This window comes from Camelina sativa, chromosome 14, assembly GCF_000633955.1.
Source record: "Camelina sativa cultivar DH55 chromosome 14, Cs, whole genome shotgun sequence".
In the NCBI taxonomy this organism is placed as follows: Eukaryota; Viridiplantae; Streptophyta; class Magnoliopsida; order Brassicales; family Brassicaceae; genus Camelina; species Camelina sativa.
The window spans coordinates 11,657,224-11,683,397 of NC_025698.1; the positions used below are offsets into that span (position 1 = coordinate 11,657,224).

Consider the following 26,174-nt stretch of genomic DNA (forward strand, 5'->3'; position numbering starts at 1 on the left):
TGCAAACCATGTTGGAACAAATACTCGCGACGAGTCAGCATACATGGTCAGAGAAGACGATGCGACATTTTCCAACCCTTCTCCGTGACACTTTGGTTGGACGGGTAGACAAGAGGGGCCTATCAATTCAAGCGTGGCAACAGGCTGAAACAACTGTGATAAACCAGTGCACTCAGCTTCTCTCACCATCTGCTGAACCCGCGTACGTTGTGACATACCTCGGTCACAGTTTTCCTCAACACCGCCAGTATCTATGTGCTGGTGCTTGTCTGCTGATGCAAGGCCACGCTGATAACATCAACAGCGCAAATCTGGTTTGCTTTGCTTAGCTCTTCATATTTGTGAATTGATTGATAGTGGTATGATTTTCTCTTCTAACCGATTATTATCAGGCACGGGTTCTGAGAGAAGTTTCTCCTGAAGAAGTCACTGCTAACATATACACTTTGGTCGATGTTTTGCTTCACCACATTCATGTAGATCTTCAGCAAGGACAATCTTTAGAGGTTTCTGTCTATCAGAAGAGTATTGACCTCACTTTTGCTTAATCCAACTTCTTACATTGCATCCTGATATTTTTTAGGCAGTTCTAGACAAGGCAGGCGCAAATCTTGCATTTTTCTTCTGGACACACGAAATGCTTCCTCTCGACATTTTTCTTCTAGCGCTCATTGATCGTGATGATGATCCGCACGCCTTGATAATTGCAGTACGTTCATGCTTTTAAGTGAAAGAAGCTTAAGATCACAGAAATTATACAATTATTTTTTTGAATTTGTTTACAGATGAGCTTACTTAAAACGCCAGACCTTCTGCTGAGGATTAAAAACTACTGCCAAAACCGTGGGTCTCCTGAGCACTGGCTTATCACACAGGTGTTCAAACGAAATGACTTGCAGAAGGCCCTTGGTAACCATCTTTCTTGGAAGGACAGGTACTATATCTAGCCCATTTCAACGTCAAAATAACTGAGTCCTAACAAAAATCCCCTTAATCACATGGCTTTGATTGTTTGATGGGTTTTGTTGGCATCCAACCATGAATGTGTGTGACCAGGAATTGTGTGATTTTTTTTTTATTTGTATTTGGTTAGTTTGTGTTACATTCTGGTAAAATGTCTTGCCTTTTCATTGTCTTGAACGCAGGTATCCGACGTTCTTGGATGATATTGCCGCGCGTTTGCTTCCAGTTATCCCACTAGTGGTGTACAGGCTCATCGAGAACAATGCGATGGAGCAAGCTGATAATCTTTTGCTATTGCACTCGCATTTTCTAGCTTACCATCCTCTCAGATTCACGTTTGTTCGTGACACACTCGCCTATTTCTATGGTCATCTTCCTGGGAAACTTGTTCTGCGCATGCTCAAAGTACTTGATCTCAGCAAGGTATTTTGTTTTTCACCATTCTGTCTAGATACCTTCGACCGTAACTGTTTCCACAGTTTATTAAACAGAACGTAACAACTCTTTTGACATTTCCGCAGATTCCATTCTCTGAATCATTCCCGCAGTACATTAGCCCAGCCGGTGCCGCTGTATGCCCACCTCTAGATTACTTCGCCACTCTTCTGCTTAATCTCGTAAACAACGTTATACCTCCACTTAGCAGCAGCAGCAACTGCAGCTCGAGGTCTGGCTCAATGGCAGACATCTTAAACAGCTCAGCGAGACCTCCTCATGGAAAAACTCCAGGAACATCTCAGCCTGGACCAGCAAACGCCTCTGAGGGCCAGAAAGCATTCTATCAGATACAGGATCCAGGAACTTACACTCAATTGGTTCTTGAGACGGCCGTGATCGAGATCCTCTCGCTTCCCGTCTCCGCTGCTCAGATTGTCTCTTCGCTTGTCCAGATAATTGTCAACATACAATCGACTCTCATTCAATCTGGAAACGGGTTCCAGGGCGCTGCAAACGGGGTGGGGCAAGGTTCAGTACTGCCTACGTCTCCCTCAGGAGGGAGCACGGACTCCATGAGCGCTGGCCGGTCCACTTGTCTGATTCCTGGTATCAACACGGCGAGCTTTGTCTCTAGAAGCGGTTATACATGTCAGCAACTGTCGTGTCTGTTGATTCAAGCTTGTGGGCTCTTGTTGGCTCAGCTCCCTCCGGATTTTCACACGCAGCTTTACTCGGAGGCATCACGTGTGATAAGGGAAACATGGTGGCTTAAGGACGGGACGAGATCACAAGGTGAAATAGACTCGGCTCTTGGATACGCTTTGATGGATCCTACATGGGCTGCTCAGGACAACACCTCTACTGCCATAGGTACGCTATAGCTACTGGATCTATATGTGGATGTTTGTTTGGATTTTGCTTTTTACATGTGTCTCGCTGTGTCTTCTTCCAGGAAATACAGTCGCCTTGCTTCATGCTTTCTTCAGCAATCTCCCACAAGAATGGCTTGATGGCACGAATAACATCATCACGAATCTCCGACCTGTGACATCTGTTGCAATGCTCAGAGTTGTATTCCGTATTATGGGGCCACTGCTTCCGAGGCTCGCCAACACACATACGCTCTTTAACAAGGTACTCTTATTGCTGTACCCATATGATGAAAGTGGTCAGTCATTTCAAGTATATGCTTGTGAGAGTCTATGTAACATTCTGTTCATATTAAATTTTATATCAATGGCTGGATAAAACTTGAAATATTATATAGTTGCCATCTTCTAGCATGTTAATACATAGTTTCTCGTGTAGACAACATAACTAGAACAATTTTTCCATTTCTAGTAACTTGACTTTGGTGATCATTTTTTGTTTTTCAACAGACGCTAGCCCTTCTCTTAAGCGCATTGGTCGATGTGTTTGGAAAGAACGCACAGACAACAGCCCCTGTTGAAGCATCCCAGATTGCAGATCTTATTGATTTCTTGTAAGCTTCTATGTTTTCTTTATAAGGCGCTGGAAACTTTCCCCTGCAACATATTATCTTGTGAGGATTTGTTTGGATGATTTAGATGTCAATTATTGCAGACACCATATTATTCACTACGAGGGACAAGGGGGAGCTGTTCAAACTAACAGCAAGCCGAGACCAGACATCTTGGTGTTAATCGGAAGAGTAGCAGATTCTCTCCGACCAGATGTACAGCACCTTCTCGCTCACCTCAAAACCGACCCCAATTTTTCTATATACGCAGCTGCTCATCAGAATACTGCAAAGACCAACACCTCTTAATAAAGCACTCAGATGATGATAATGTGTGCCCTGGGTGGAGATAAAGTCGTAGAGCAATAGAAGCACAGAAGATTGTTTATTTCACATCTGGTAAATTTGGTTCATGGTCTACAACTTGTTTTGTTTATATTGTGTATATAACATTTTGTTTCTCTTATTTATGAAATTTAGAATTTAAACTATCTTTAGATGATAAAGCGGCCTTAAGTAATTTAAATACTTTATTTTGACAAAGTGTTGTAATGAATTTGGATGATATAATTCATAAACTTATATAAATCGGTGTTGTACAATATTACACAATAATTGTATAAATATTCATAGTAAAAAAGTATATAATAGTAATGTAAGAAGATTCACATAAACATAAATAATGAAATGGTTGTAAACATTTTAAGGTAGCTTTTGTTTCTTGCCACGAGAAGAAGATGATGATCTTTGTTTCTCCAGTTGTGTGAAAAGGCTGCCATCGTAGACGCCTCTTACTGCATCTTTCGTCAACAACCCATTTTTGTCTTTGGCCAAGTTATGTAATAGTTTCCATTCCAAAAGAGCTGAAACCCTGTTCATTTATATATTCGCAAGTATAAGCAAATATCGTGCCACGGTACTTACTACGTTGTTGTGACTATAATTTTTAATTTGGTAGGAAAAATTTAGCAAGATAGCTAGAGAAACAACGAACGAACCATCCATTCAAGTCGTTAGGTTCTCTGTTCGTCTTAAGCAATTGTTTAATTTCCTTTGAAGTGAGAGCATCTTTATGTTTACGAGCATGCTTCTTGAATATCTCCTCGAATTTTGATTCCACAAATCTGTAGTAATTAGGAAGAATACAATAACGACATTTGTGAAGTTGTATGTTGTAATTTAAGATGTCAAAGAAGATCATGTAAAAACCTTCCATCCTTGTCGTAGACGTTGGTATCACTACCATGAATGCCAAAACGACTATTCTTCACTTCTATTGGAAACAACGGCGAGAATCCCTTTCCCTACTTAATAACATTCACACAATGGCTTCAAAAACAATATATAGTATAAGCTACATCCTAATAGTGTAAAATAGATTGTTTACAAATTAAAATCAAACCTAGAAACAAATCAAATCAACAACCTAACCAAATATACTCATTCCCATCTGTTTCATTAGTAGATTCGATTTAGCCGTTACCATTTTTATTTCCCAACTTAATAGTATGATATTGCTTGATCGCATTGCAAAACCGAGAGTGGAGAAAAAAAAAGAAAGAAAGAAGAGATAAATCATTATGGATTGATACCGGACGAGTTTTCCCGCTGAGTCCCATGTTGACGAAGATAGCAACAATAGCCGACGTGAGACGCCCTGTCCCAAGCGCTCTAAATCCTTTTTTTTTTTTGGTTATACATCACAACGAAAGAAATGTGTTTTGATATTAAACATAAGAATAAGCAACACATCAAAAATCTTAATTCATAAATTTTAATTACTTCGTACTTTTTGGTCCAAAAAATTTCACTTAATTAGTTGTGTATGTTTTATACCTTGGTAGGTTTCCCACGGATATACGACGCCGTCTCCGTTCCTGTCGAAGAAGGCCACATGTTTCTCCAATGCTGTCCTTCCTTCATGACCCTTTCTTTCGACTTACAATAAGAAAAAAAAAATCACATTTAACTTTTCCCAAAAAATAAAAGATTAAAAGAAACAATATATTAGGAACATTTCATCCTATTTATGGATCTTATGTATATTTTTATTAAACGTATAATTGATGTGTTACCAAACCATTTTCAAAAATTGTAGACCCTAATTATATTATATGCATATTTCAATTTTCAAATTTACACAATTATATATATATAAAAAATTAGAGCCATGTTCAAATTAATGTAGTGGCGCATGCTAAAACCATGCATACATTTACCTTTGGACGATTTGGGGGAAGCAGAAGAAGGCGATCCAGCCCGATGAGACATGAGAAATATATCAAAGATGCGGATGAGTGAGATGACAGAACACTAAAACTAACATAAGCTTTCTTATATTAGCTTAGGAGCTATTCGTTAGGTGTTTAGCTACACATAAACAAAGATCCGAACCGAAATAAAGTGTGGACAGAGGCATTTGTGTGTGTCCTCTTTATTTATGTGTATTGGACATGTATTGTCATGCGTAGACGCGTTACTCATTTTATACCAAAAGGATCAGAAAGTGTGAGTCTCTTACATTTTTCTATTTCTTGTTACTTTCCATTTTTAATTCACTATTTTCTCTTTCTTCGATTACACGGTACCCATCTCTACTCCAATTCTCCTTGTCCATTCATCCATCTGACATTAAATCTTCTCCCTATTATATTTGCATGATTATTCAGTTTCTCGTCTTTGGATTTCATTAGGTTATATCATTACTACTTTTTTTAATCGGGATATTAATAGCTAACTTACTATTCACCATTTGAAATTTTTTGGTTCTCAATCTTGGTGGAACTTAAAATGTTCAAAATCCATTTTTAAGGTACTGTTCCAAAATCAAAGACATACAGCATGTTGGCAACTAAGTAGGGTGGTGTGGTGAGATGATGATTATTTTGCTGACTGGTCGTCTTAAAATTCCTAAATCTATAACTAATTACAATAATCAATTATTACCTCTGTCTTCATCAGTGTCTCACCAACAGCAGCAAAAAAAAAAACAACCCTATTTTTTCCACAGCAAACTGGGGCATCCAAAGTAACAACTTAAAAAAGAAGAGTTAAGGTTTGATTGTCAAAAAAAAAAAAAAAAAAAAAAAGAGAAAGTTTATTCAGATAATCATCAGCTGTTTTTGACGGACATATATGTATTCTCAAACAAGACTATAACATTAGGAAGTCTGTAGGCAATTTCAAAGCTTCAAATGATGTTTATATACAGTACACTGTTCCTTCTATTAATATTAATACAAATTGCTGATTTCCCCCAAACCTCTCTTCACATCACGCAACATTTAGCTGGTCCCTTTGGATCTGCCCGAGCTTCCTCGTTACCTGGGGAAACAAGACTTTGATTAGAGACTGATGGTCTAAAAACGTCTCAAAAACAAACATTCTCAATCCAAGTAATCCAACTAATGTCCAAGTTTGTCTATCAAAGGGGTTCAAAACAGAAAGCGATATCTCATCCAGTCATCCCCATCAATCCATGACAGTAATTGTAAACCGCATTTGGGTTTTGTAACTACAGAAATGTACCTTCCGGGGGTTGAGCTAGCTTCCGGTTATGCGAAGTCATCATTTCTTTTTTCAGCTTAACCAGTATGTCCTCCATTGTATATTCTCGCCGCCAGTTAGTGAGCATAGGGAAGAGACTCGGTTCAACCTGATTTTACATTTCGATACAACTTGTTATAGAATAAGCAAATATCCACAGCCACACATATATACCAGCAAGCAAAGATGTCAAAGGGGTGATTACCACTCCACTTTCAGGGTTAACACAAGCCATGTTAATCCGGGTCTGGAACCTTACAGTCGGTGGACTCTCTGGGTATTCCTTACCACAGAAAAGCTTGAGCTGGAAGATTTTCCCTTCATATGCAGTCTGATTTTCATTCATCACCACACAAAAATTAAAAAAAAAAAAAAAAAACATCAATCTTCTCAGAATCTAAAAAGCACAAACCAAGACTCTCCTTCTTTCTTTGGTCCACTCTAATCAATAGTAGTAATAAAAAATGTAACTACAGACAATTTGGAGTAAAGGGTCTAATAGATAACACAGCTAACAGTTATATATCAATTCGAGAAAAAGCCAGAAAACTATTACTATTAGCACTATCACCCAAAACAGAGGGACAAAAAGTAGAAGAAAACTCCAAATCATATCCAAAAATGTATGTACACCTATCTAACAATTCTCTCCTAAAGATGTTAAAAATTGAATCTTTACTCCATCAAACACAGAACAGCTTCAGCTGGAAGATCATCCCTTCATATGCAGTCTAAATATTCATTCATCAAAAGAAAAAAACATCAATTTTCTCAGAATCCAAAAAGCACAAAAGAACAATTTCCTTCTTCTTTTTTTGTCCACTCTAATCAATAGTATTCAAAATATGTAAATACAGACAATTTGAAGTAAAGGGTCTTAACGATAACACAGCTAACATATATATCAATTCAAGTAAAAGCCAGACAACTAGTAGCACTATTACCCAAAAAAAGAGGGACAAAATGTAGAAGAAAACTCCAAAAATGTATGAACACTAAAAATCCAATCCAAACCAAATTATCTCCTAAAAATGTTAAAAAGATTGCAAATTTACTCCATCAAAACACAGATAAAAACTAAACCAGGTGAGAGGACACACAAAGACAGAGAGAGAGAGAGAGAGAGAGAGAGACATACATTAGGAGGGCCAAGAATGGTGCCAGTCCAAGATTGCATATAAATATCATCAGCATCATCCATTCCATAGCTGACAGTGCCATCTCCAATACCTTTCTCACCTCTTTCAAGCTCTTCCAACAATCTAAAATTCCTCGGAACTATCATTATACCAAACACAAAAATCCAATTAGATTATATCACCACCCAAATTCAATCATTTCCAATTAGATCAGAGATAATCAAGAACATGGATCCGGTCACATTCATTCTGATTATAATAAGAAGCTCGAGAAACAAAAACTATTGCAAATCGATTCGATACAAAAAAAAAAAAAAAAAAAAAAAAAAAAAAAAAAAAATAAAACTAATATTTCCCACTTTCACAAACTTTGTTGCTCTGCCCTTGCNGACCTTGGCTTCCTCCGCCGAACTCATCGCCGGATCGTAGATATGAATCTCAGGAACAATTAATTAGGGTTAGGTGTGAGAGAGAGAGAGAGTACTGTTTTAAGCAGAAGAAGAAGAAGAAGAAGAAGAAGAAGAAAGGCTTTCGATAGAAAAAGAATTACTAATAATTGGGATTCCTTATTATTAAGAGAAAGTGCCTTTTTTTTGTTCACTAAAAAAAAGAAAAGGCACTTTTCTTTTTCTTATAATGTATTTATTTTAAATGTTTTGGTTATAAATATAGTCTATAACTAGGTTTTACCCCATAATACATCACGAGTATATTATTTTGTTGATATATATACTGTTAACGTTTGTAGGTAGAGTTTTGTAGAAACTCTTAATTCGCAAGTTGAGAATATACATTTTACGATTTGTTAGTTATGATTTATGAATAAATGATCTGGCATATTCTTATTATGATTCTCAATTGATATTATTGGATTAATAGTTTACATTTAAAGCTAATAAGATCTTACCAAATATGTAATCGTTTATTTAACGCAAATTAGATATTTCCTATGATGTATTCATCTTGAATTAGTTGCTATATTATAGGGATGTGATTAAGAGGATGTGATTACATAATTTGGGTTATCAATTCTTTTTATCAAACTCGACCCTAAAAATTTGGCATGCAAATTAGATTTTTCCTAAGATACAATAGGCATTAATTGACATTAATTGGATGTAAATAAGTACGCTATGGATTAAAAACCGGCCCAAAATATTTGGTAATCGTAAGGAGAATCCGGATAATTGAATCGGTTATAAGTTAAAAACCCGACCCGAAGTTGGCAAAAAGTGATGGCACTCTATTGTACTCCAAAAATGTATTCCGAGCTCTATATGTGGATATACTTGTTTGGTTACAAATATCCTAAGACAATTTTTAATATATATTCGTTTATAAAAATTCAAATCACATTATATGCTGAAAAAAAATCTAAAATTTTATTAACTTTAAGTATTAAATAGTAATTAAAATAATTAAATATAAGATTAAATAAAAATGAAAGGCGAATTATATTTTAATCTAACATATTGATTTAAATTAGATAGATATATTTTAGGAAATTAATATTATCAAACAAAGAAATAATTGTGTTTGGTTGTAACGATTGTAGAGAATTTAGTTGAGACTTGTTTGGATACAAAGATAAGAGAGGATGGCACAAAAATGTACTTCAAAAATGTTAAGATAGATAAGGAAAATAATAAAACATAAATCTCTTTCAAATTTTAAAATTCTATAAATATATTTTAATATATTTGTTGACCCATTTTTATATATTTATATTTTTGATAAAAGACTTTGTCATATTTTCACAAAAAAAAAAGACTTTGTCATATATGATTATTTTTCAAACTAAATTTTAAGCTTTGTATTAGTGGCTAAATTTTTTTTATTGAGGTTAGAGAATCAATCCTTTCGAATCTATTTTGATTATGGTTAAACAATATGTTAGATATCTAATTTGAATTATGGATAATGGATACTTCGTTATCAAAATATATATTAGTTCTTTTTCCAACCTTTGTAAAAATAGCATAATTTTTCGTAACATGAGAATCATTGTTTTGATGTTTTTTCATTTCTCTATTTTACATATATTTTTTTAAAAAATAATCTGGTTTGACCAGTTTTATATTATTTTCATGACTTGGAAAGTACATGATCAACATGGTGATTACTATATAAGTATACAAATCTATTACAAATTTTAAAATTATATATATATATATATATTGATGAAAAAAAGATTTATATATATTTATATTTGGTAAAAGACTTTGTCGTATATATTTTCTTCTTCCTCTCCGCCTTAGCGAATTTGAAATTCAATTTTTCCAATCATGATAAAAAAGTTGGAACATCCATTACTTCTATGGTCTCAAAAATATAGAAAGAAGTGATATAAAAAGGAAAAGAGGTTCTCAAAGAACTCTTTAAAGGAGAGATTAGCGCCGTTATTGAAAGCATTATGTCTACTGAATAATATGACGCCTACGAGGAGAAAGAGATTGAAAGTCTACTGAATAATACGACGTCCGCGAGGAGAAAGATATTTCACTTCCAACGCTGCCGTCGAAGTCGACGTCGAAGTCCATATCTAATTTGGTTAAACAACAGGTTCTATAACTAATTTGAGCTATGGATACTTCGTTGTCAAAACATATAATAGTTCTTTTTCAGACCTTTGTAAAAGTATCATAATTTTTCTTAACATGAGAATATTAAATTATTGTCTTGATGCTTTTTCATTTCTTTATTTTACATATATTTTAAAAAATTAATCTGGTTTGACCAATTTTATATTATTTTAATGAGTTGGATAGTACATGATCGATATGGTGATTACTATAAGTAGACAAATCTATTTTCTTAAGTTGGTAGTTACAAATTTTAAAATTCTATATATATAAAGAATTTATATATCTATATCTGATAAAAGACTTTGTCATATATGGTTATTTTTCAAACTAGATTTTAAGCTTTGTATTAGTGGCTAAAATATTCTTATTGAGGTTAGAGAATCAATCCTTTCGCATCCATTTTGATTATGGTTAAACAACATACTCGATAACTAATTTGAGTTATGGATCCTTCGATATCAAAACATATAGTAGTTCTATTTCCAACCTTTGTAAAAAATATCATAATTTTTCGTAATATGAGAGTATTAAATCATCGTCTTGATGCTTTTCAGTTCTTTATTTTACATATATTTAAAGAAATTAATCAAAATGATCCACAAAATAAGGATGTTGGTGATTAGACAAATCAATTTTTTTAAGTTGAAAGTTACAAATTTTTAACTAATTGTTGTATGTTTTTGTAGATACCATATTTAGCTACTGATATGGTAATTACTTGGCTTGTCATTAATGAATTGGAGAAAAATTGGTTATTTTAATTGCTAAGTTCAAGTTTAAGAAAAGGTATTGAAATATTAACATCAACATTGTGGCCAAATTATTAGGTTGATTATAGTGCATTTTAAAATGATATAGATGACATATTCATTATCTTGTGTGTATTGTTAATTTTACTTAGGTGATGCATGATCATGAAAATATATACCTAATTAATATATATATATATATATATATATATATCTTAATTAATCAATACATAACCAACATCCCATTAACCTTAATGTTGCATAAAATGTTGGTCTAATGAAATTTTAATTTTGTGAAGGTAAGAAATTCATGTCAACAAATATATATGGAAAATTATTCATACTGCAAATATTTTATTTTGTCAATAATAATAATCGATACATAACCAACATCCCATTAACCTTAATGTTGAATAAAATGTTACTCTAATAAAATTTTAATTTTGTGAAGGTAAGAAATTCATGTCAACAAATATAAATAAAAAAAATATTTATACTGCAAATATCTCTATACAACGGTCCTAATGCAAAGTTGCAAGATAACAAAACATCTACTCAACTTCTATCAACCAAATGTTGCGCCTAAACCTAGTTTCAACCCATTTTTTCTGGTCTAAACTCGCTGAAACGAGATACTTCAGTCCAGTGTTGATTCTTTCCTCCAAGACAGCACAAGCCACGCCATCAGAATCCATCTTTTCTCGGACACGACACTAAAACCAAAGGCGAGGTAATATTAGAATCATAAGGATTTAGAAAGAATGTTTTAAATTCCATTAAAATCTAAAAAAGGGAATACTTTTGAAAATCCTGTTTCATACCAATCAAGATTTTAATATTTTAGATTCCCTAAAAGTTAGGAAATTTTTTTTTGTTGTTAGATTCACCATTTTAATTTTTTCAAAATCTAAAACTAAAATCTAAATTTCAAAAATTAAATCCAAAAACTGAATTTAAAAACAGTATCCATTCATGGCCTAAATGTTTTGGATTACAAGAGATCAACTAAATAAAAAAAGATCATGAGAAAATTACAACTAGTACTAGTCGTCAAAGCAACATTCCTAGTAGTTGATCAAATTTGGATTCAGAGTTCAACCTCCTTACCCTTTTGAGGGCTTTCTTTACCTTTCGTATCACCCGCTCCGTGTCTTTGCATGACTCCCGCTCCTTTCTCAATTTTTCTTCCAATTCCGAATACACTTCTTTGTTGCTGCTCTCCGATGTCTTTATTTTGCTGTTTGGTGATGATTTGTTTGGAGTATGTCTTAAGCAACCCATGACTTGTGCTGGAATTAACTTATCAAACCATGAAAATAGAAACTTCGTATTCAATTTCGTTCCTTCTTTTTGGTCTTGATCAGATGATGGTGAAGCTAACTCAGTGGAGTAATTGGATGAATGTGAACTGATTCTTGATTTTTCTTTAGGAACAAGTTTTAGGGTCAAAACATTACCTTGACGAGGATATCGTGATGAACTCGAACCGATTCTCCCAGAATCTGAGAAATCTCCAAGCACACCTCGTGAATGCACTCTTGGATTATGTTTGATTCCTGAGAGAATCTGTGTTTCTACAAGAGATGAATCCAAAGGACAAGACTTTCCCGAGAAATTGGAAAGAGCAGAAACAGAGGACACGTTTCCACGAGGGAATCTCGATGAACTACTCGAACCGGTTCTCCTAGAACCTGAGGATTCTCCAAGCTCGCTTCGTGAACTCACACTCGGAGACTCGGAGTACGTTTGGTACCCGAGAATATCCGTGTTTCCTCGACAGATGAATCCAAAGGACAAGAAGACTTTCCAACTTGGTTGGAAAAAGCAGAAACAGAGGAAACGTTTCCTGCACGATTCTTCTTCTCAAGGTAACTTTCTATGCTCTTGGAGGTAGAGAGAATCTTCCTTGAGGAAGAAGAAACCGGAAGAGACTTGAGACGACTTAAACGGGTTTCGAGATTAGAGGGAAGAACAGAATCGTCGGAGAAACCAGCGCAGTTGATTTTGGCGATTTGTTCAAGAACGTAAGCATCTTTTGCTTGTGAAAGAAGATCCTCCACAGCTGCATTGTCTCTACTAGAGAAAAAACTTGACATCTTCGTCGGTTGGTTTAGGGGTTTCGAGTTCTTTTTTTGTGTGTGTGAGATATAGATCGATGAAACTATGATTTTGCTAATTCAATGCTTTCGTGGTTGGAGTTAGACCATGCATTTATAATTACTTGTTCTCGTCTTTAGATCTTTCTATTTTTGTCTGCTAAATGTCCTTTTCTCTACGTTAAATTAATGTTAATTTTCCATTTTCCATGAATACGTATTCTCAGTTATTTACTTTAAGTATATCTTATTCCTTTATTTTGCTACGTAGGACAGTTACAAAAATTGACTCGTAGGACATTTACTTTTTATTATCTTCAAACGAGTTTCCTTTTTATAATTTTAAAAATTAAATATCAATAGTCAAAAAAATACAAATTGAAAGAAAAAAAAAATGTATTTCCCAAAACCTCTATAAAAACTATAAATATTACAAGTATCAGCCGCGCGCAGCGCTTGCTTCCACGGAGCAAAGACAAATAACAATACTGGATCATGTAGATAGTGACGAGTAGTACAAGAAGGAGAAGGAGGAATGCACCCATTGGGATGGTAATACTCTAACTTAATCCTCACTTATAATTCCCTGTACTCTCTAGTGTTTGCATGTATTCTTTTTTTGAGTGGTAAACAACTTTAGCGGGGGTTATTGGTTTGAGATTTGAATAGAGTTTTAAAGATTTTAAAAGTTATGTAGAATATGTTGTTAATATTTTGTTAAACTCTGTTAAAGTTTAGTGTTATTAGTTTGTGATTTGTAAAAAGTCATTTAAATTTTTGTGTTATTCAATTAAAACAAAATAATCTAAGATTATTCATTTAAAGTTTAGTGTTATTATGTTATTACAAATCACAATCTTTAACAATCATTCATTTATTCACTTTTTAATGATTTTTTTGAAGTCTTCCAAAATCTTCATAACTTAATTTCTAAGTCCCGAATGTGTAATCACGGGTGCGGGTGCGATGTTATCATTTGGAGAGACTACGTTTTGATCCTGGATTTGTGCCTATTGATTTAAAATTCCCTATGTTGACCTCACCGATATAGGATAATTGGTATCCAAAAGTACAATTGTATGTTTGAGGTAACCCGAACTACTAGGCTCGTATTTTCTTGCAATTTAGTGTTTCCCTTCTTTTTTTTCTTTAATATATGACTGTGCTTAGAGCTTAGTTAGTGTTTGCATGCTCTTATGGCGCTGATCATGCATATCCCTGAATATTATTATAAATGTAGACATGTAGTACGTGTTAAAAATCTATGGACTTGAAACCAATCATAAATCATTAATTATAAATTCCTTCTTCGTGACTCTCTTCTTCGCCTTCTTGAATTCTTCTTCCCAATAAATTTCTTCTTTGCAGCTCTCTTTTGTCCTTTTGATTTTGGATAAAGACTTGCCCTGTAAGCAACCCATGGCTTGTGCTAGGAATAGCTTATCAAACCATGATCTTAAAAACCTCGATTTCGATTTGTTCATTCCTTCTTTCGGTCTTAGAGAAGACGATGGGGAAGCTAATTCAATGGAGGTTAGTGAAGATGAAGTGATTCTTGAATTCTCTTTAGGAAGAAGGTTCAGGGTTTGTGTTGTTGGATTCAGAATCTTACCTTGTTGACAAAACCTAGCTGAACTCGAACCAATTCTCCCAGAATCATAGAAATCTCCAAGGGCGCCACCTCGTGTAGTATTCACATTCGGATTGCAATTGCATCCTGAGAAAAACATGGTTTCTTCAACCGATGCATCCAAAGGACAAGAGTTTCTAGCTAGGTTTGAAAAAGAAGAAACAGAGGAAACGTTTCCACGATTCTTCTTGTCCGCGTAACTTGTCATGCTCTTGGAGTGAGAGAGAAGCCTCCTTGGTGAAGACGAAACCGGAAGAGACTTGAGACGACGTGAACGGGTTTCGAGATTAGAGGGAAGAGCAGAGTCGTCGGAGAAGCCAGAGCAGTTGAGTTTGGCGACTTGTTCAAAAACGTAGCCATCTTTAGCTTGTGAAAGAAGATCCTCCACAGCTGCTGAATCGTGTTTATCAGAGAAAGATCTTGGCATCTTCGTCAGTTATGAACTATGATTCTTCTTCCACACAAGGGCTTATTCAAGCTTGTGTTGATGCAGTGGTTAAACCATGTATTTATAATAATTACTGTCTATAGATTCTTTCTATTTTTGTCTAATCAATTCCCATTTTTCCTCCGTTTAAAAAATGTTAATTGTCCATTTTCATAATTTGTAATCTAATAATGCGTCTATCAAGTAAGTAATTTGCTGTAATATCTATATTTTTCCTTTATTTGGCTACGTAGTATAATTGTAAAATTGACTTGTTTTACTGTAAATTCATACAAAGGCCTCTTGTTTTCCCGTTTTCAGTAAACAATATCAAAACATAATCTTGTAACTTGAAAATAAATGGTTTCATAATTTAAATGTAAGACGAACATACAACAAAACCGAAGGCCTCTCACAACTACTGAAGAAGAAAGTTTTACCCTTTTAATCAAAAAGTATCAAAAACTTTCACTTATCTTTCTCAGAGTTTGAGGCTTTTTAGGGCCCTTGTGCCTCCATCTTCTTGCTCAACCTTGAAAGACATACACACATATATCTAAGAAAAACAGAGACAAAAGTATATGCTTGCGAATTATGAGAGCCAAGTTTGTGGATTCTCACCTCGACAACTACTCTTGATTTCTTCTTTGATTTTCCGTTATCATCCGACTTCTTTAAAGCTCTTCCCTTTTTATGAATCACAACTTGCTCCTCAGCATCATCTTCATCCTCATCATCTGAGTCTGTAGAGAAAGAGAGAGAGAGTTAATGATAGGAATTATTTTTTATAAAAAATATATGTACTGATTAAAATTCTATAAGAGATCACCAACAACTCAAATGCATTTAAACCTAATACAAGAGTTGTATAGTTTCTCAAGATTCCAATGCATGAAGTTCAATATTTGAGTTAAAATAGTGAAAAGGTAAGAAACAGGAGGAAGATGAATATTATCATGATCATCACCTTCAAGGTAAGACTCCTTAGATGGAAAACCAGAGAAGTCTTCCATATCTTCCATCTCCTCCTCGAGTTCGTCATCGCCTTCAACATATTCAATCACTCCAACCTGAGATATATAATTTAACAAAAGAAGATCAGTAAGAAGACGTTTGGATCTAGGTTAGATGGACTACTACCAAATTTGCGCGCTTATACAGAAGTACCTCTTCGTCTTCTTCTTCAACCTCGTTTACAATTTCCTTTCCATCATCAAGAATTTTGTTAAACAGAGGTTCAGGGTAATTGTATATGTCATTATAAATGCCTGTCTTCAAACGAGTTAACAACTCGGTTTCAATAGCCTGTAAAAAAAGAACCACCACTATCATTAAAACCTCAGAACTAAAGTGAAGCAAGTAAAAATCTAAACCCAAAAGAAAAGAAAAAAAACAAATCGTGACCTTATCCAACATAGCTGCTTTTTCAGCCTTGACCTCATTTCTCCTCTCCCTCTTTATATCCCTCCTAGGCGTAGGGACTATTACCTCTCTGTCATTCGAATACATAAACACCAAGTAATTAATCAGAACAAGAAGCGAACTAGACACATGTAAATCAAACAAGATACACAAACTCCACAAACAAAAAAACCAGAAGAGGACAAGACCTTGTTTTAAGAGCAAGTTTTCTCATACGAATACGCATCTGAGTCATTTTAGTCAGCCTTTGTTTAACCTTATGCTGCAACAACTTGGGCCAGTACAACTGTCACACGCAAGAACAGAAAAAAAAAGAGTATTAAACCCCCAGATCTTACACAAAGCTAGAAGAAGAAGGAAGTGCTGAGAAAGCAGGTAAGATCTTTAAGCTCACCAAGTGTTTGTCAATCATTTCAAGAGCTTTCTCATAGTTTCTAGGCAGCTTAATTCTCTCCCACAAGTTCTTTGGCATGTGAGCTCTCTCAATAGTCTTCATATATAAATAAAACACTCCTGAATAGAAAAACAACAACAACACAAAGATTGTAAGAGACCACACAACACCAAAACCCAATCCTTAACTATTCCAACACACAACATCACATCTCAAAAGGTTAACTCTTTTTTATAAAATCCAATTTGATACAGATATTGAAAACAAAATTACCATCATGGTCTCTGATAGTAGCGTATCTGCTATTGGCAAGAGGGCAAGAGCTTCGATTACAGATTCCCGTTACATTATATTGGTTTCTACAGAAGATTCCAGTTTCGATTCTACAATAACAAAACAAAAACCCATCAACAAATTGAGATACACCTCAGATGGAAAAAGGTGAGTAATTTGAAGACATACTTGGCCATGTAACTGCAGTGCTTGTGCCTAATGACCTGCCATATAACCTCATCGTGCTGCATCTTTCCCGGTGAAAAAAAAGCTTGAAACTCTGGTAAAAAGGTTTAAGCTTCGGCGGGGATTTTAGGGTTTATGAGAGAGGAAGAAGAAGAAAGGATCGGCGGCGATCAACTGTCGTCGATTCCGAAGTGAGAGAACGAACCACTCAATTTTGATATTAGGGATAAAGTCTATTGGGCCTCATGGATCGGATTATAAAACAAGGCCCAACTTATTAAAAGGCCCAAAAGGCCCTTTCTTTGTATCTCCTCTAAAAAAAAACCCTAGCCGGCATCTCTTTATATAAAAACCCTCCTTTCACATTTCACCAGAAAAAAAACCCTAAAGATCTCAAAAACTCAGAAATGGCGACGGCGTTGAAGAAGAACAGGAAGAAGAGAGGACACGTCAGCGCCGGTCATGGACGTATCGGAAAGCATCGCAAGCATCCAGGAGGTCGTGGTAACGCTGGAGGTATGCATCACCACCGTATCCTCTTCGACAAGTACCATCCAGGTTACTTCGGCAAAGTAGGTATGAGGTACTTTCACAAGCTCCGTAACAAGTTCTTCTGCCCTATCGTCAACCTCGACAAGCTCTGGTCGCTTGTGCCCGAGGACGTGAAGGCGAAATCGAGCAAAGACAATGTTCCGTTGATTGATGTGACGCAGCATGGGTTCTTCAAGGTTTTGGGAAAAGGTCATTTGCCAGAGAACAAGCCCTTCGTTGTGAAGGCTAAGCTTATCTCTAAGACTGCTGAGAAGAAGATTAAGGAAGCTGGCGGCGCCGTCGTCCTCACTGCTTAGGTTTTAAAAGTTGAAAGTCTCTTCTTTTTAATTAATATTATTGTCAAGTTTTTTGGAACTCAGCTTTGTTGGATTTTTTTGGAATTGAGAGATCTTTTAATCAATGGTTATGGATTATATAATTTCTCCTGTGTTATTTGGGAATTTTGTTTTTGCATCTCATTTTTGGTTTGTTTATTGTTTTATGTTCTTGAGATCATTGCCTTGCATTAGTCTGTATTTTTCTTGCATCGTTGTTGAATTGAGTAATTTCAGACACCAAAGTTTGTTCATTTTAGAAGTTTTAGTTGCATTAGATGTCATGAACTCAAGTCGTGTTTGTTTTGAAGGATGATATTAATGTATGTGTAGTAAACCTTAAACTCACATGTCACAGAAGTGTTTTGATTCTTATAACAAAGTTTTAGCTTGATCGATCTAGGAATCCACCATGATTGTTTTTTTTGATTGTTCATTCTGGCTGTTACCAGTGTACTATGACTTGTTCAGTGACCATTTCTTTTGATTGTTTTCATCATCTGAATAGAATATTTCTTCTCATCACATTTTATCTCTTCAGTTTCTTCATCTTGATCTGTTCCCCCTCCCCATTGTCTTATTCTAGTGAATCCTGAACATTTCCGAGTGTTAATACACAGAAACTTAAATGGATACTCATACGATAAGAATTTTTTCTTTACCTCTCTCTGTTCTAGTTGGTTCTATAGATGATTAAAAGCAGAACACTTGTCTGAAGAACTGTCCCCGTTTGCATTCATATCCATATGCCCTGTATTCGCGTGCATCATAACCAGTGTCAAAGCTTATCATGTTTGCGAGTGTTTATGTTAGGATTAGAAACAATCTACTTTTACACCAAATTCCATCTTGTGACCGAGCACAAGACTAGTAGGTGTACCAGATAAATAGTAACACCCAATGTTCACATATGCAACTATCTCTTGCCATCCTTCTCCAACAGCTACACCTTTTTGTACCATACAATAGCAATATTAACTTGATCTCACAGTGACCTTAAAATTAATTCAAAGTTGTAAGAGAACTACCAGAAAGAACAGGCCGAACGATGTTGATGACGATTGTGAGAGCCAGCAATGGAACGAGTCCTCTCACTCATTAGAGAACAATGATGGATACTTTTCTCTTAATACAGAAGTTAATTTATCATAGCCAATCTCAATTAGAATTTCGCCCTTTTTTGGTATAAAGCTTTTTTCTCAGTCTTTGTGGTGTACCTCACAGCCGCATTGAAGCCAAAGGCCACCATGATCAGCCATCCCAATATGTTCATGCTATAAGCCTATAACCAAACAGTTAATTCCGTTCTTAACCAAAACACAAGCTTCATGGGGTCATAGAGGTCACCAAATCGAAAGAGCAGCCACTGAGACTTGAGGGTTCTTGAGGTATCCCGCTAACAGAATCAACGCCATGAAATACCAAACCTCTAGGCTGAAACCAATAACACCAAGTTACTACCTAGCCCACTGATGATCCAAAAAGTTTTTATCTCACCAAAACCATGACTGCAGAGGCAAGAAACAATTTTGCAAAGCCTCTGAGATTCTTGAAAGCCTTCCATGAGATCCCTGACCAAGCTCTGCCACAAGAACCTCCACAGATATAAACTATTGAAGCTCCATCTATTAACCACCACGAGACATTAAGTACAGCGGCTCCTCCAGCCACTCCCCAACCGAGTTTCAACCAATTCAAGAGAGTGTGTTGAAACAGCACTGTTGCTTCTCTATTATTCGCCATTGCAATCACCTTGCTTTGTGCCTATAATAATCTTATCAATATCTCCTTAACTTAACTTAACCGAGTTGAATATATCTTAAAGTAAGGTTATTATAATCTTATCAAGAACGTGGTGGTGGCAAAGTTGACGGCGTAAGCAAAGAGCTGAGGGATCATCCAGAGGGAGAATTTTCCGGCGACTGTCAGAGACTCAAAAGTGAAGTGGCAAAACAAAAACGTATAAAAGGGAAAGAAGAAGAGCACAAGAATTAAGGATGGTCAAAGACCTCTGTAGATATATCTATATCTATTCACCAAAGTAAATTATTCAAATCCTTTATGTTTTTATTTTATGCGTGAATCATCACAAAAAAAGAAAATAATTTTTTAACGACAAATTATTAATCCTTAATTTCCAACTTAGCTTCTGACGCGATTGCAACATAATTCTTTAATTTGTTATTTCATTAACATGCAGCGGACTGAAAAAAATTATGTTGTTGATTCGTTGCTAAAATAAACAATACAGCACTAAACAATATTTATTTTAATAAAAAAAAAGGGAAAAGATAATGTCCTCCTAATTAATCAATACCTAAATCCATAAGCATAATAACGTAAGTGTATGAGCATGTGTCCATGATGCAACAGTTTGGACTTAGGAACATGCATGTAGTTGTTGTTGTTTCTTCTTCTCTTAATCGCAGTTGAGACCAAAACAAGCAGATAGAAAAGTAATTGGTGATGCTCGGGCGCGGAGAAGAAGAAAGAAAGATCTACGCCTCTCCGGCGTTTAGATTATTTGGAACCGACGGACATTCTAGCAACCGGCGGAATCCTAAACTCCTTTCCTTTAGGCGTCGTGCACTCTTCTTCTTCTTCCTCCCCTGCTTCTCCGCTTTGGTTTCTTTTTTCTTCTTCCTTCGGCTTGTCTACCGGAGACAAAGTTTTGATCAGTTGCTCTTCATTACCAATCGTTGTTGTCTTCTTCTCCAGATCTGATCCTTCTCTGTTCTCTTCTTCACCCTTCTTCTTATTACCCGCAATACTCATAGCTTACCGAACTAATGTAACTTTGGTGCTTCGTTGATTGGAGATATCTAATGTTACTATGTTAGCAAAGATTGAAACAGAGGACAAATACAATATATATATATAGGCTTTGGACTTTGATGACTATCACCAATGGACCTGTTAAATATTTTTTTCAACAGTTTAATGCCTCTAGTGGGCATAAAAAAAATACTTCATTGTCTCACTGTAACTTTCCCTATATCTTCTTACCAACTCTTTATATTTTTTTTTAAAACTTTTTTTGTTTTTTTTTTCTAAATAGATCCCAATAATAATTCTTTTAACACTCAAAATTCTTCTAATCATCCGTTCAACTATCCAAATCCCAACAATTACCAGTTTCAAAACCAATATGCAAATCAACCCCAAAATGTACCAAATTATGAGTTTTCACCAAAAAATTTCATGCAATCAGCTATTCCAAACTATCCTCCATATTTTGGATCAATGATGACATATCCATCTCTTTATCATATTGCATTTGAAGTATTTGTAGCTTTGTGTGTTTTAATAACTATTGTTTTCATTTTTTGTATTTTTAAAAAATTAGTTACGAATATAAATTAAAACATAAAATAAAATTATTAACAACAATTTATGTATTTTTTAATTATAATTTACAATTAATCAATAATTTTATTTTCTATAGTTACAAAATTAAAAAAAAAAAAAAAAAAAAAAAAAAAAAAAAAAAAAAAAAAAAAAAAANCTGAAATAAAATTGGTGGTATAAGGTGTTTAATTTTATTAAACAAAATTATTGTAAAAGTTAAAACTGAAATAAGTGTTGAATAAGGAGGTGGAAGAAAAAAAAAAAAGATGTGGAATGTTAAAAAGAGAAAAAATGGGTGTTTAATCTTTCAACCATCGTTATATAGTCTAATAAGGTTTCCTTTTTTCATACGACTTTATCACATTATTTAATTATTGAAAATTTAGTTAAAATTGCATAATTTACAATTTTCACATTACCACACACACAAAAACAAAATATATTATTGCCTAAAAACTTTTCATTCCAGTGAGATAAAGATCTTAAATCGATTCCAACTGAAAATAGAAATAGAGAGACAAATAGAGAGAGATAGAGTTTAGAGAATATGACAAGTGGAAAGAGTAGTACTACAGAGATTTTAGCTTTTTAAGAAGTATAGCAGAACACAAATAGATGTTCAGAAGAAGTAATCACATTCTGGAATAACCAAAGTTATTATCATACTGAGTCATGAAGTCGTCGTTGAACTTCTTGAAACTATCCATGATCTCTGGCATCTCTTCTTCTGCTGGTAGGATCGTTGTCCTCAGATGGAACACGCTGTCAAAAATCCACAAAGGGGAATGAGTTTATATAAGAAGAGATCAAAAGAGCTAGAAACGAAATCATATTTGGGAGATTCTTTTACCCTTCTTTCTGTCCAAATCCAGAGCCAGGGACTGTGGAGATTCCTGTGGCTTCTAAAAGCTTGAGACAGTAGAAAACGTCTGGTACTTTTCCGGCTTGTTTTGCGGCTTGGAGGGCTCCTGCTGGTAACCGTATTTGAGGAAACGAATACATTGCACCTAACATTTTACACAAGAATCATCAAGAACCATATCCACATTTCTACACTGAACAGCTTCTAATGCTTTGTTTCTTTAGCTACCTTCTGTGAAATTGCAGACAACGTTCTTGCAGCTGTTGAATCCATCAGTCATGATCTTTGCTCTTCTTCTCAATGATTCAAGTATCCCCTTGCTAGAGAATAAAGCAAAAGAGGAATTTATGATTCAATCCGAGGATTATGATCATCGACCATGAGTTTTGAAGCTTATGTATACCTTTCACGAGCGAACTGGTCATATGAAATGTCTCCAGGCTTTGGAGGACTAACCATCAAACCCATCTGCACATGTCATATCACTCAGTCAGAACATGCTGATGATTTCTACAAAATCAAATCCTCATTACAAGAAGACTTTCCACTTACAAAGATCTGCGCAGAGACATTGGGGCTGAGGGCAATTGATGCAACCTTGTATATCTCCTCAACAACCTGCAAAAAAAAAAAAATTATATTATGATTATGTTTGACACATTGATAGCACATAACATAACTAAACTACACAAAGGTTTAAGCGTTAAGACAAACCCTGGGAGGGATATTGGTCATCTCAAAGTATCCACCTCGCTGTCCACATTCTCCCCAATATCCTTTAGAGACGGTGTGGAAGGATACAAGCTGAACTTCCTTGCTGAATGGTGAACCCATATCCATCAAAACCTATGTATTTTTTCAAAGAATGATCAAGTTAAAAGGAGGATCATAAATCAGGCAAAAGTTTCAAAAACATGAAAGAGAAGATAGAAGCTGACCTTCTTGGAGCTGATAAAGGGACGCTCATCCTGGTATATGTTCTGCTGATAAACTTCGTCTCCCAGAAGAACTAATTTCTCGTTATAACAGAACTTCAATATCTCTCTTAAGTTAGCTTCGCTTAGACACTGACCAGTTGGGTTCCCAGGGTTAATGATCACCATTGCCCTTACCTGTATACCCATTCAAGAGAATCTGTAACTGGAGAAAGAAAGACATATGCATCTACGCTAACTGCATCATCTATGATTGCAAGAGTAGAAAGAAGAAGAGTACTTACTGATATCCCCTTAGAACGAGCCTGAGCAACAGATTGTCTAAGGTTGTTAACATCAAGTCCCCAGTTTTCAGACTCATCAAGATAGTAAGGAACAAGAGTACCACCTAACAGTGATATGGTAGCTGAGTAGAGTGGATACTGTGGAACCGGAACTAGAATCTGCCAAATGGAAAGAAAAAAAACTTGTAAATGAAATGTCAGGGGTACATTATAGCAGAAAGACCTCCTAAGACAGAGCATTACCCCGTCTCCATCACCGCGTATAACACAATTCAAGATTTGCATCACACCTTTGCTAGCTCCATCAGTGAGAAATATGAGTTCTGGATCACTGAAAAATAAAGAAGCAGAAGGCCTAAGCTGGTGGTTTGTTTCTAAAATAAAATATATCTCATTGTGCAGGAAAAACTGAAATGAAAGCAATCACCTTGGATACCCATCACGCCGTTGGATGAATTCAGCAACCTCTTTCCTAACTCCTGGAAGGCCTCTTGAGTCACTGTAAGCACCTAATGAAACAGAAAAAGGCAATATAACTAACTTTTCTGATTCTCAACACTAATCTACAAATCATAGATGGGCTCATAAGGTCATCATACCTAAACCGCCTGAAGTCAAGGAAAGATAATGTCTAGCTCTTGCAATAGCATCAGCTGGAAATATCATTCCAACATTTGGGTCCTCTAGGAGAAACGGAGCTTGACAAAGCGCAACCACCTGCAATTTGGTTGTTTCTTTTTACTATTGAGGCTCAACCTAGATTGGAGTCTGTCTGGCAGTCTAAGAATTGTCTATACACATACCTGGCGAGGAAAAGTCAACGGCTTCTGTCCTAAAGCATGAGGGTTCCCAACGTTTGTGAAAATNTGGAAAGAAAAAAAACTTGTAAATGAAATGTCAGGGGTACATTATAGCAGAAAGACCTCCTAAGACAGAGCATTACCCCGTCTCCATCACCGCGTATAACACAATTCAAGATTTGCATCACACCTTTGCTAGCTCCATCAGTGAGAAATATGAGTTCTGGATCACTGAAAAATAAAGAAGCAGAAGGCCTAAGCTGGTGGTTTGTTTCTAAAATAAAATATATCTCATTGTGCAGGAAAAACTGAAATGAAAGCAATCACCTTGGATACCCATCACGCCGTTGGATGAATTCAGCAACCTCTTTCCTAACTCCTGGAAGGCCTCTTGAGTCACTGTAAGCACCTAATGAAACAGAAAAAGGCAATATAACTAACTTTTCTGATTCTCAACACTAATCTACAAATCATAGATGGGCTCATAAGGTCATCATACCTAAACCGCCTGAAGTCAAGGAAAGATAATGTCTAGCTCTTGCAATAGCATCAGCTGGAAATATCATTCCAACATTTGGGTCCTCTAGGAGAAACGGAGCTTGACAAAGCGCAACCACCTGCAATTTGGTTGTTTCTTTTTACTATTGAGGCTCAACCTAGATTGGAGTCTGTCTGGCAGTCTAAGAATTGTCTATACACATACCTGGCGAGGAAAAGTCAACGGCTTCTGTCCTAAAGCATGAGGGTTCCCAACGTTTGTGAAAATAATCTGTTATGTAGCCCAAGTTAGGAACTGCCAATAAACTATAGACAAATCAAGTGCTAAGATCCACAAGTCTATCTAAGGCTCCTTGTTAAGTTTTCATAAGCTTGATAACACTATTTGAGAGTAAAGGCACAAAGATAAGTCAAAACTGATTACCTTTTTGCCTTCTTTCTGAAGCTCAGAAGCTCGGAGATAGAGTTCACCTCTGACAGCATACTGACACTTCTTGACGTTTTCATTCAAAGAATCGTAGTCTAATGCCTTGAGAGCCATTTTACTTTCACTCAAAAGCAAACACTAGCTCAACCTCAAACCTTATCAAACACACTCCTCTACAATTGGAATTATGTGTCAGACAGAGTTTATCTAAGTTTACATCAGCAATTGGAACCAGAAAGCCAGATTGGATTAAAATAATCGAGATCATAACTAAATCAACAGCTAAAAATCCATAATTTTATGGATTTTAATTAACCCCAAACACACACAAAATCTCAAAATCATTCTCCAGAACAAATTCGTAATCATAAAGGAAAAAAGGCGACGCCTTTTCAAAAGGGTTAATCAGAATCATTCAAAAGAAGAAGAATTTGATTAACGATCGATCTAAGAAGAAAGAAAAACCAAATCACAGACCTTCAAACTCAATGCTGTGACCAGTGACCCTCAAAAAGTCTATCTGGAGAGTCACGTTATGTTCCACAGCCAAGGCAAAGAAGATAGTGGGGGAGAGTTAAACTATTAGTGTGTGTGTGTGTGTGATTTTTAAAAATAATAATATTTGTGAAGCAGATTACAATTGTGTGTCTGACATGAATTTGGATCATTCCTCAATCCAATCATGTGGCTTTACAACAAAGGAAGCAGCATAGCCACTGAAAATAAACGAAGACGATTTATTAGACAAAAGTCAGTGCACAATATATATCAGTCGTGTCTCGATTTTAAACTAGGAAGACAGTTCTTAGGAAGAAAAAAAAGAAGC

The 26,174-nt window shown here is 35.5% G+C and overlaps 7 protein-coding genes and 1 pseudogene across 7 annotated transcripts in view; 2 read left to right on the forward strand and 6 right to left on the reverse strand.

Annotated features, from left to right (window-relative positions):
* Nucleotides 1-3,469, forward strand: part of LOC104743480 (mediator of RNA polymerase II transcription subunit 23-like) — a 7,165-nt gene extending 3,696 nt beyond the window's left edge. The window contains exons 11-18 of the mRNA XM_019235492.1: nt 393-506; nt 584-709; nt 786-934; nt 1,146-1,386; nt 1,485-2,271; nt 2,354-2,535; nt 2,781-2,884; nt 2,986-3,469. Coding sequence (XP_019091037.1) covers nt 393-506; nt 584-709; nt 786-934; nt 1,146-1,386; nt 1,485-2,271; nt 2,354-2,535; nt 2,781-2,884; nt 2,986-3,190 — 1,908 coding nt within the window. The 3' untranslated portion in view covers nt 3,191-3,469. The remainder of the gene's footprint in view (nt 1-392; nt 507-583; nt 710-785; nt 935-1,145; nt 1,387-1,484; nt 2,272-2,353; nt 2,536-2,780; nt 2,885-2,985) is intronic.
* On the reverse strand, nt 3,520-4,824 carry LOC104741043 (probable peroxygenase 7). The gene is made up of 5 exons (XM_019235680.1): nt 4,718-4,824; nt 4,474-4,559; nt 4,091-4,185; nt 3,880-4,005; nt 3,520-3,752 (listed from the first exon to the last, which is right to left on the reverse strand). The coding sequence occupies exons 2-5, from the start codon at nt 4,498-4,500 to the stop codon at nt 3,584-3,586; spliced, it is 417 nt and encodes a 138-aa protein (XP_019091225.1). The 5' UTR covers nt 4,501-4,559; nt 4,718-4,824; the 3' UTR covers nt 3,520-3,583.
* Nucleotides 5,963-8,109, reverse strand: LOC104741044 (ubiquitin-conjugating enzyme E2 variant 1A). Its single transcript, XM_010461813.2, has 5 exons — nt 7,956-8,109; nt 7,566-7,709; nt 6,633-6,758; nt 6,410-6,536; nt 5,963-6,205 (listed from the first exon to the last, which is right to left on the reverse strand). The coding sequence occupies exons 1-5, from the start codon at nt 7,980-7,982 to the stop codon at nt 6,150-6,152; spliced, it is 480 nt and encodes a 159-aa protein (XP_010460115.1). The 5' UTR covers nt 7,983-8,109; the 3' UTR covers nt 5,963-6,149.
* Nucleotides 11,452-12,996, reverse strand: LOC104743481 (annotated as a pseudogene).
* On the reverse strand, nt 14,277-15,053 carry LOC104743482. Its single transcript, XM_010464556.1, has one exon. It carries the CDS (start codon nt 15,051-15,053, stop codon nt 14,277-14,279), a length of 777 nt encoding a protein of 258 aa, XP_010462858.1.
* Nucleotides 15,341-17,535, reverse strand: LOC104741045 (protein MAK16 homolog A). Its single transcript, XM_010461814.2, has 9 exons — nt 17,332-17,535; nt 17,143-17,252; nt 16,870-16,988; nt 16,664-16,761; nt 16,458-16,545; nt 16,221-16,358; nt 16,021-16,123; nt 15,675-15,796; nt 15,341-15,585 (listed from the first exon to the last, which is right to left on the reverse strand). The coding sequence occupies exons 1-9, from the start codon at nt 17,391-17,393 to the stop codon at nt 15,535-15,537; spliced, it is 891 nt and encodes a 296-aa protein (XP_010460116.1). The 5' UTR covers nt 17,394-17,535; the 3' UTR covers nt 15,341-15,534.
* Nucleotides 17,695-18,312, forward strand: LOC104741046 (60S ribosomal protein L27a-2). The gene has a single exon (XM_010461815.2). The coding sequence runs from the start codon at nt 17,736-17,738 to the stop codon at nt 18,174-18,176; it is 441 nt and encodes a 146-aa protein (XP_010460117.1). The 5' UTR covers nt 17,695-17,735; the 3' UTR covers nt 18,177-18,312.
* On the reverse strand, nt 21,988-26,108 carry LOC104741047 (glutamate--glyoxylate aminotransferase 1). Its single transcript, XM_010461816.2, has 14 exons — nt 25,826-26,108; nt 25,346-25,521; nt 25,127-25,192; nt 24,923-25,040; nt 24,751-24,832; nt 24,567-24,654; nt 23,624-23,782; nt 23,343-23,516; nt 23,119-23,250; nt 22,957-23,022; nt 22,808-22,872; nt 22,633-22,724; nt 22,393-22,549; nt 21,988-22,304 (listed from the first exon to the last, which is right to left on the reverse strand). The coding sequence occupies exons 2-14, from the start codon at nt 25,460-25,462 to the stop codon at nt 22,175-22,177; spliced, it is 1,446 nt and encodes a 481-aa protein (XP_010460118.1). The 5' UTR covers nt 25,463-25,521; nt 25,826-26,108; the 3' UTR covers nt 21,988-22,174.